The sequence below is a fragment of the Bos taurus genome, chromosome 15 (genome assembly GCF_002263795.3).
Source record: "Bos taurus isolate L1 Dominette 01449 registration number 42190680 breed Hereford chromosome 15, ARS-UCD2.0, whole genome shotgun sequence".
Lineage (NCBI taxonomy): Eukaryota > Metazoa > Chordata > Mammalia > Artiodactyla > Bovidae > Bos > Bos taurus.
The window spans coordinates 17,195,043-17,205,714 of NC_037342.1; the positions used below are offsets into that span (position 1 = coordinate 17,195,043).

At 39.5% G+C, this 10,672-nt stretch overlaps 1 protein-coding gene across 1 annotated transcript in view; it reads left to right on the top strand.

Annotated features, from left to right (window-relative positions):
* The window catches only part of ELMOD1 (ELMO domain containing 1), a gene marked incomplete at its 5' end in the record, with an annotated part of 60,304 nt that extends 58,446 nt beyond the window's left edge, over positions 1 to 1,858 (top strand). The window contains 1 exon segment of the mRNA NM_001078108.1: positions 667 to 1,858. Coding sequence (NP_001071576.1) covers positions 667 to 839 — 173 coding nt within the window. The 3' untranslated portion in view covers positions 840 to 1,858.
* Between the last annotated feature and the right edge of the window lie 8,814 nt (positions 1,859 to 10,672).

Here is a 10,672-nt window from a genome sequence, read left to right on the forward strand (position 1 = left end):
AAAAGATTTGAATATGAAATTATGGTTCAAAGCAAAAGTGTCTTATTAACAATTTCATGTAGTTTAATGACCAGTCTGTATTGTTCAGAGTTGATTTATAGTTTTCATTGTCTCATAATAGTCAAAATGCAATTGCTTGACTTGTCAGGGTAATTTAAAACTTGATTCAAATCAAATTTCAAGAGAAAAAAGGCTAAGTGGAGTACTTTTGAAAAATCAGACCATTATGTTAATTTAACTAGGAGGGGAAGAATGAAGTAGTTACTGTCTACCTTTCAGAATATGTTCCAGATGTTATTCATATTCTAGAAATGGCAGAATTGATTTTTTCCAGTATTCTTGCCTGGGAATCCCAGGGACAGAGGAACCTGGTGGGCTGCCGTCTTATGGGGTCACACAGAGTCCAACACGACTGAAGCGACTTAGCAGCAGCTCTAGAAGAGTGAGAATAATTCTGGGACCAGGTGCAAAAATCTTGTAGATTGGTAGCTTCTACTTGCACTAGTTTTAAAGAATAATTTTTAACACTAGTGTTTATTGCATTTGCACTCTATAGTTGCTGATACTTGGTTTGACATCTCTTTCAGCATTCAGGGTGATTTTGAATAAGATTAAGGATTTTTTTTTTTCCTCTTGCATTCTTGTCACTTATCCTATCTCTAACAGGTTATCTGATGCACGAGTTTCATAAGTTTTGGATTGAAGAGGACCCTATGGACATAATGGAATTTAATCGTGTGCGAGAGAAATTCCGCAAGAGGATCATAAAACAGCTGCAGAATCCAGACATGGCATTGTGCCCGCACTTTGCTGCCTCAGAAGGTTTAATCAACATGTAGTCACCCACACTTGTTTCAATGGATAGCCCGGAACACTGCCTCATTATTGTGTTAGATCTCTGCTTAGGTCCTGGCTCATGCACTGAATGCACTCAGTGATTGTATGCATGCCTTTTGTTACAGTGTTTTCATATCTTGGTCATAATTACCAGATCCCCAGATACCACCATGTCTGGAGTATCTGTCCTCCAGTGACTGCTCATATTGTGGCATCATGCAGTGTTACATCTTGCCTTGACACCCAGTATGGAGAGAGTTTTCTATTTTTTTAAATTGTCTTCCTCTCACTCATAATTTAGCATTGAAGAATTGTATTTCTCTAGCTGTATTTTATATGTAAAAGATTTAGCTGAATTTTGTTCTGTGAAAGCCTTTTAATTTATTGATATGTTTTGTGACTACAGCTGCTAGCTCTTCAGACCAGGTTCATGCTTGGACCTCATTCCAATAAAGTATAAGACTTTAAAATGATACAAACAGACACATGATAAGATAAATCATTATTACAAACACCCCTGCACTTCATGAAAATGTAACAAGGCTTACAAGAAGCAAATTTAGGTAGGTGTTGTTTTTGTCTGAAGTACTACAGAATTATATTATAATTTACCCCCAGTTGTAATTGTGGCATTGTCATCTGGACATCATATTATTTTATTCTCATAATTTTTCTGGCTTGGATGCCTAAATATATTTATGATGCTTCAGCCTCAGAAAAGAAGTATGCATACTGCAAATGCTGCAAAAGCTTTTTCACTGCCTGCCTCTTGCTGAACTCAGAGTTAAACCCAGGCCCTTTTGTGATCCAAGCATCTTTGCTTGGGGCACTGAGTGCTGGCTGGTTTGTTGTCTATGTCAAAAAGTAATATTAAAAAAATTTTTTGCAAGAAAATGTGTTGCAAGAGAAGAACCTGACTTATGAAACTAATGGCCCTGTCTTTTATCAATGGAAGAAGTAAATTGCTTGGCAGGGGAACAAAATCAAATCATTTCGAAACTGCTTAAAGTAATTTTAAAAACCATGATTTAGTTCAGAGTTATGATTATAGTCTGTTGAATAGTATTTACCATGGCATTTCATCCCCATGGTATTTTATACCTTCTGACTATCAATTTTAGTATTATTAGACATTTGTGTAATCATTTGCTTATTTAAGTGAATTTTGAGTACGGCCTAACTCAGTTATGAATAAATTACCTGTCATTCTACTATAATGTATAGTGGATTTCATTTTAATATTTTTGTGTTTGTACACCTTCTGAATATGCAAATATGCGGGTGGGTAGAATGTCAAAGACTGACAACCTGGAGCTAAATATAAATCATGAGTAACCAGGTATGAATTACAGTGTGTTATGTCTGAGAGATTGCTTTTATTTAACTAACCTTGAGGCCTGATGTTGCTTTAATGAATGAATAAGATCCAGCTTTTTCTTTGCAACTTCCTTTAAAGCCTAATTTCTCTACTGTTAGCTGATATAGAAGATTTTAAGGTGCCTGTTGTTTCCAGTCCATTCCAGCTCCTCTAGGATTTTGCTGTCCTTTCCCTTTCAGCTGCGTGCCAGGTGGCAGGATTTTGCACTGCATCTTACATACCTTTGTGCCTTTTCTTAGAATGGGGAAAGGAAGGAGTTGATTTAATGCATGATATATACCATGAATAGTGACAGGAATATATATTCCTCTTCAGAATAAGTGAGAATTTGTAAACCTGGTAAATGACCTGTTTTGGGAGCCCTGAGTTTCCACCACAGCTGACACTGTTATATATGAAGGTGTTATTCTATTTCACGCTTTTGTAAGCCACATATATGCATTGTCTCTTCCTATCCAGTATAGTCATGTGTCACTAACATGGTTCGATAATGTATCATATTTAACCAGCTCATGTCTCTTCTGTAAGGCAGAGATCAGTTCAGTTCAGTCGATCAATCGTGTGTAACTCTTTGCAAGCTTGCAGCATGCCAGGCTTCCCTGTTGGAGAAGGAAATGGCAGCCTACTCTAATATTCTTGCCTGGAAAATCCCATGGATGGAGGAGCCTGGTAGGCGGCAGTCCATGGGGTCGCTAAGAGTCAGATACAACTGAGCGACTTCACTTTCACTTTCATGCATTGGAGAAGGAAATGGCAACCCACTCCAGTGTTCTTGCCTGGAGAATCCCAGGGACGGGGGAGCCTGGTGGGCTGCCATCTGTGGCACAGAGTTGGACATGACTGAAGTGACTTAGCAGTAGCAGCAGGCTTCCCTGTCTATCACCAACTCCCAGAGCTTGCTGAAACTTCTGTCCATCAAATCAGTGATGCCATCCAACCAAGCTCATCCTCTGTCATGCCCGTCTCCTCCTGCCTTCAATCATTCCCTGCATCAGGGGCCTTTTCCAATGAGTTAGTTCTTGTATCAGGTAGCCAAAATATTGGAGTTTCAGCTTCAGCATCAGTCCTTCCAATGAATATTCAGGACTGATTTCCTTTAGGATTGACTGCTTTGATCTCCTTGCAGTCCAAAGGACTCTCAAGAGTCTTCTCCAACACCACAGTTCAGAAGCATCAATTCTTTGGTGCTCAGTTTTCTTTATAGTTCAACTCTCAAATCCATATATGACTACTGGAAAAACCATAGCTTTGACTAGACAGACCTTTGTCTTTGCTTTTGAATATACTGTCTAGGTTGGTCATAACTTTTCTTCCAAGCAGCACGCATCTTTTAATTTCATGGCTGCAGTCACCATCTGCAGTGATTTTGGAGCCCAAGAAAATTAAGTCTGTCACTGTTTCCATTGTTTCCCCATCTATTGGCCATGAAGTGATGGAACCAGATCCCATGATCTTAGTTTTCTGAATGTTGAGTTTTAAGCCAACTTTTTCACTCCCCTCTTTCACTTTCATCAAGAGGTTCTTTAGTTCCTCTTTGCTTTCTGCCATAGGGTTGGTATCATCTGCATATCTGAGGTTATTGACACTTCTTCCAGCAATTTTTATTCCAGCTTGTGCTTCATCCAACCTGGCATTTCACGTAACGTACTCTGCATATAAGTTAAATAAGCAGGGTGACAATATACAGCCTCAACGTACTCTTTTCCCTATTTGGAACCAGTCTGTTGTTCCATGTCCAGTTCTAACTGTTGCTTCTTGACCTGAATACAGATTTCTCAGAAGGAAGATAAGGTGGTCTGGTATTCTCATCTCTTGAATACTTTTCCACAGTTTGTTGTGATCTACACAGTCAAAGGCTTTGGTGTAGTCAATAAAGCAGAAGTAAATGTTTTTCTGGAACTCTCTTGCTTTTTCAGTGATCCAACAGATGTTGGCAATTTGATCTCTGGTTCCTCTGCCTTTTCTAAGTCCAGCTTGAACATCTGGAAATTCACGGTTCACATACTGTTGAAGCTTAGCTTGGAGAATTTTGAGCATTTCTTTGCTAGCATGTGAGATGAGAGCAATTGTGTAGTAGTTTGAACACTCTTTGGCATTGCCTTTCTTTGGGATTGGAATGAAAACTGACCTTTTCCAGTCCTGTGGCCACTGCTGAGTTTTCCAAATTTGCTGGCATATTGAGTGCAGCACTTTTACAGCATCATCTTTTAGGATTTGAAAGAGCTCAACTGGTATTCTATCACTTCCACTAGCTTCGTTCGTAGTGATGCCTCTTAAGGCCCACTTGATTTCACACTCCAGGTTGTCTGGCTTTAGGTGAGTGATTACACCATCGTGGTTATCTGGGTCATTAAGATCTTTTTTGTATAGTTCTTCTGTGTATTCTTGCCACCTCTGCTTAATATCTTGTTTCTGTTAGGTCCATACCATTTCTGTCCTTTATTGTGCCCATCTTTGCATGAAATGTTCTCTTTGTACCTCTAATTTTCTTGAAGAGATCTCTAGTCTTTCCCATTCTATTGTTTTCCTCTATTTCTTTGCACTGATCACTGAGGAAGGCTTTCTTATCTCTCCTTGCTGTTCTTTGGAACTCTGCATTCAGATGTATATATCTTTCCTTTTCTCCTTTGCCTTTAGCTTCTCTTCTTTTCTCAGCTATTTGTAAGGCCTCCACAAACAATAGGTTTGCCTTTTTACATTTCTTTTTCTTGGGGATGGTCTTGATCACTGCCTCCTATACAGTGTCACAAACCTCCATTCATAGTTCATCAGGCACTCTGTCTATCAAATCAGGCAGAGATGGTTGATGGTAACAAAGCTAGGAGCTTTCCCTCCCAGCTCCTTGAATTTCTCTCTGTTGTTTCTTAACACGACTACACAATTTTAGGATGAACAGACTCTGCCAACTCCTTCTAGTTCTGATTATTATTAGATTTCTTGTTCACACCTCTTTGTGAAAGATGTATTCTATCCTGTCATATGAAGTGAGGTGTGAAAAAAAAAGGGGAGAAACTTTCAAAGGCATATTTTAAAGTGGGATGTCGCTATGTGTTTTTCCCTTGAACATTTTTAGCTTGCTTATAGTTACTTCATTGAACAAGGGTCAACCACTTAAAATGTAAATTAGGTAGCATGCCCTTACCAGGTTTTTCAAAACACTACTTGCTATGATAAAAAACAGTTTGCCCAAGAAAGAAAACTTTTTGAAGCACCATTTCTGAAAATTGTGACTTAAATCTGATTTTCCTTCTCACACTTCTTGTTATTGTAGTGAAAAAAAATATTTTTTGCTTGGTGACCCACCATCGTTACTCTTTGAATTGAAGCTTAAATATATACTAGACCTGAAAAAAAGGTCTGAAAGATACATCTTCCAAACCAGGTACTTCTGAGAGAAAAAGAGGATGTTGTTAATTTCTTTAGGACAGTAGGGTGAACTGGGACAATTTGAGGAAACTGAGATATTAGGTGAGAGACAAAGAGACAGACATAAGTAGGAATCATCCTACTCATCCAAGCAGACAAATGCAAACTAATTTCACTTTCTAACCTCTGGCAGGAAAAATACGTCATAGGGACATAGATATTTTGATATCTAATATACTACCCCCAAATCTTAAGACACATCAGAGATAAGGGCTTGGTCTGAACTGAAAGGTGGGCTTATAGCAGGTCAGCAATGGGGATACAAAGTCCAGCAACCAAACTTCATGGTGACAAACTATCCTGATCCATAAACACAGAGGGCCAGATCATACTGAACAGGAATGAGGAGGGAACCTCCTCCAGGATTGGTGGAATGTAGAGCTAGGGAATGGGAGGTGGAGGGAAGAAAAAAGAGGCAGAAAGGAAAAGTGCCAGCCAAGCCCAGAGCCACATCCAGGAAACTGAGCCATAGTGACACACGCTTCATCAACGCAATGCCTCTGACTTTTCAGGGAGCCTGACAAAAGTGACTGCTCTAATCCAGAAACAAAATGGCAAAAAAGCAGGACAAAGTATAATATCAAGTCCTAGAAGATGAAAGAGATTCTGGTATGGATTCTGTTTCAAGAATTAACATTTAGTGAGGGTTGCTGCCAGATGCCAGGACTGCTAGTCCTTCCCTTACATTATTTCATCTCCTCAACAACATGCAAATTGAGATTATTTGCATGCTTGTTTTTCTAGACAAACAAGATTAGAGAATTTAAAAATATTGCCAGAAGTCTCAAGAGAAAGAAAGTCACAAGGAAGTATTACCTCACACCTGTTGGAATGGTTATTATCAAAAAGGAAAGAAATAGCAAGTGTTGGTAAGGATATGAAGAAAAAGGAATCCCTTGTGTGCTACTGATGGGAATGTAAATTGGTATAACCACTGTGGGAAACAGTATAGTTCAGTTCAGTCGCTCAGTCGTGTCTGACTCTTTGCGAACCCATGAATTGCAGCACACCAGGCCTCCCTGTCCATCACCAGCTCCCGGAGTTCACTCAAACTCACATCCATCGAGTCAGTGATGCCATCCAGCCATCTCATCCTCTGTTGTCCCCTTTTCCTCCTGCCCCCAATCCCTCCCAGCATCAGAGTCTTTTCCAATGAGTCAACTCAGAAACGGTACAGAGGGTCCTAAAAATAGAACTACCCTAGGATCCAGAAATTCCACTTTTGGATATATATCCAAAGGAAATGAAAACACTTAATTCAAAAAGATACATGCACCTCCAGGTTCATTGCAGCGTTATTTATAATAGCCACATCATGAGATTAACCTAACTGTCCTTCGATGGATGGATAGGTAAAGAAAACATGATATATTTATATACACAATGGAATATTATTCAGCCATGGTGAAGAGGGAAATCCTTTCATTCGTAACAACATAGATGGATCTTAAGTCAGACAAAGAAAAACAAATACCATATGATCTCACTTATATGTGAAATCTATTTTTTAAAGCAACTTTTAGATACAAAGAACAGATAGGTAGTTGCCAGAGGCATGATGTATGGGCTGGGCCAAATGTGTGAAGATAGTCAAAAGGTAATAAATGAATAAACAAATAAGTAGCATCACACAGTGGTGATGTGATCTACCTATTGTCAAAAGACAATAGATAGATCATAGATACATAGATGATAGATACAGCATAACAAGATCTTGAACCCAGAGCCTTAAGCGCCGACTTAATCATTATGCTGGCTACCTAGTTGGAATTATTTTCTACTGTCAAGGGTAGATTATAAACACGTAGATTATATACCCCTCCCAAGTTATAATACACTATACATAAATAACATCTCTTGCTCAGATGTCCGTGGGATGAATTCATACTTAACCATACTATCCCTCAGAACTTGCCATATTTTTGGCCAGAATTTCTTCCTTGATACAGAAAGAACAATTCCAACAGGATTATGAGCTCTATCTCCAGATCCTTGCCTCCTCCAAGAGCAAGAGAAGCCTGCATACCTCCTTCTGGCCCTGCAGTGGAAAACCTCAGCAAAGTGCCCTTGCAGGGCCTGACTGCAATATATTCAGGTTAGTAGCTATAAGGCATATCTGTAGAAAAAAGAGCTTTATAGAACTTCAAAGATGTGAATTCTTTATAAATAAAACAATCCTTTTACTTCAAAGATTCTTATGTCCCATGACCTGACATAGCTGCCAGAATGCTACTACTCATAGGCACCTGAACATGTGTGATGTCATCTGTTAACAACCCTGGGATACTTCACAGGGGGTAGGGTTGCAAAAAATAAAATGTTGACTTAGTCCCTTTCTATTATTTTATCTATTATGTACCTAGCATTGTGGCCTGTCTTGCAAAAGAGACTATAGAGGAAAGTTGATGGCAACTAGAAAAGTGTGGCAAAGAGAAGGGAAAGCTGAGATTAAATTTGTAAAACAACAGTTAAACCCCCTCTGTCATGCAAGGTGAATCAAGACAAAGTTGGGGATGAGGGGAACCCTTTCATGGTAGATCACTGCCCACCATACAAGAGCTTGAGTGAATTCCACAGCATCCCAAGACATGAGTTTGGAATAGGCTTTCCTAGGGAAATTTCAAAGCAAGTATTAGTAAGAGAAAAAAAGGTATAAATGATTCCCATTGTCCCAAGGCTACCAGGGCCTGTGTGCTGTGCCAGACACACTGTCAGTCTGGGTCCAGGTGAAGAGCTCCTGCACTCCTCTTCCTCTTCTCTTTGGGGGCAAACCGAAACACACCTCGGCAGAGGAAATGAACTGATAGGTGCATATTGTGGCCAGGCAGTCTGGATCTGGCTGCCAGCTGCTCTATCCCTGCAGACTTTGGGGTCTATGGGATGTTACCGTAAGGAAGGAAATCTCCAGTCCTCAGGGAGGCTGAGCTTGCATGTAGGTCCTTCTGCTGGGAGAAAGAAGAACAGCTGGTTTGTTCCAGAAGCCCAGAGAGAGATTTTGAGTTATTTTTTTGCCAAATCTCATATCACACCCATACAGTTATATTCTAGATGTATTAGCTCTTCTGTGCAAATCGTGTAGCAATTACTGAGAAATAGGAACATCAACAGCCTGAAGTGGTATGATACCAGGAGTTTTGTAATCCACTTTTGGTTAAGTTTTTACTATTTCTGCAGGGTACACTAGGAAAAATCTGCAGGCAGAAGACACATATTCCAGTTTATGTGCTGCTAGCCTCCTCAGGCTAATGACTTACCCTCTCAAACTTGGCTTACCATCTGTAACAGAAAAATAATAATGGCAGCTCCCTTTCAGAAGATTACTGTAAGAATAAAAATCAAATAAACAAACTATCATTCATTAAAGTGCTTGGGAAGCTCCAAAGTACCAATTAAACACATTGGTAGTAATTACGGTACTAATTATGTCTAATTATGGTTGGCTTTTATCTGTTTGGTTTTTGGCTGTGAGCTTACTCTAACAGAAAATTAAGCTATAAAATTTGTCCTTGTAGCCAGTGTCCCCATTAATTTTATTCAGCAAGCATTTATTGAGAACTTATTTTTGTATCAGGGATTTGCCAACTCTGGGGATCAAATGGAAAAGAATATGGTGCTATTGATCTCATAGAACTCATAGTCTAAATCTACTGCCTTGCTTCTTGCTCTGAAAAATATTGATCTGGTCATTCTTCACTGAAACCTTACATGGTTTAGTCTCAACTGTTAATAGTTTTAGAAGTAAATCAAACACGTCCTTTGCTTTCCTTCAATTTACTTTGTCAATATAACTTGACACTGTACCCACCTCTAACAAAGGACTGCATGTTTTGTTATTACCCAGAGGCACAAACAGGAGTTAGTATAGAGAAAGTGGAAAGTTGTTATGGACTGGATATTTGTGTCCTCCCAAATTCCTATGCTGAAATCCTAACCCTCAAGGTGATGGTATTAGGAAGTGGGATCTTTTATCACCTTTGGTGGTAAAACTCATAAATAGGACTAGAGCCCTTATAAAAAAAAGACAGGAGAGAGCTTCCTTTCTCTCTCTCTCTCTCCATACCCTCTCCCTTTCTCTGCTTTTTGAGGGTACAGTGAAAAGATGGCCATCTACTTAGAAGACAGTCCTCACCAGACACTAATGTTGCACCTTGATCTTGACTTTTCAGCTTTCAGAGCTGTGAAAAACAAAAGTTTCCTGTTTAAGCCACTCATTCCATAGTATTGTTATAGCAACTCCCCCAAATTAAGACATCAATGCGGATGCAGGTCCCAGGCGAATTGCCAGCCCTCCCACCCCAAATGCTTCTTGAGGAGTTTCCCACAGTAGCCAAAGCTGCTGCTGCCCCAGATGCACACACCGACAGATGGCCATTCTCAAAGAGTTTCCTTCTTTCAAGGTGTCAGGCAGGGTGGCTAGCTTCCTACATGCTGGAGAAAACAGTCTTCACTTACTAGCCAAACTCTTCACCTCACTGAAGAGAAACCACCTAATTGCAACTTGGCAGGTAGCTCAGTGGTAAAGAATCTGCCTGCAAATGCAGGAGATGCAAATTTGATCCATGGGTTGAGAAGATCCCCTGGAGAAGTAAATGGCAACCCACTCCAGTATTCTTGCCTGGGAAATCCCATGCACAAAGAAGCCTGGTGGGCTGAGTTGGACACAACTTAGCAACTGAATATGCACAACTATCAGAGAAATTATTTGAAGTCTGAACCTAGAATGAACCCAGGAGCTTGAAAACACCAAGAGAATGACAATCAAAATAATGCAACTCTGCTGTGCAAATGTTCTGACCTTATTTAAGAGCATACCAAAACAGAATAGAGCCATTCTTAAATAAACCAAAGACTCTCACACAGATTAACAACAATCTGAATCTTTTTTCATGATTTAGAATAAAGATAGTAAATGTAATTTAGAGTACTAGCCAGTTCAAAGAAAGCTATTAAAATAGTCTTATGAAATAACTAGACTTGGAGTTACATTTACACATAACTAATTTCCTGGCTTTTAGGGCCTAACTTGTACTT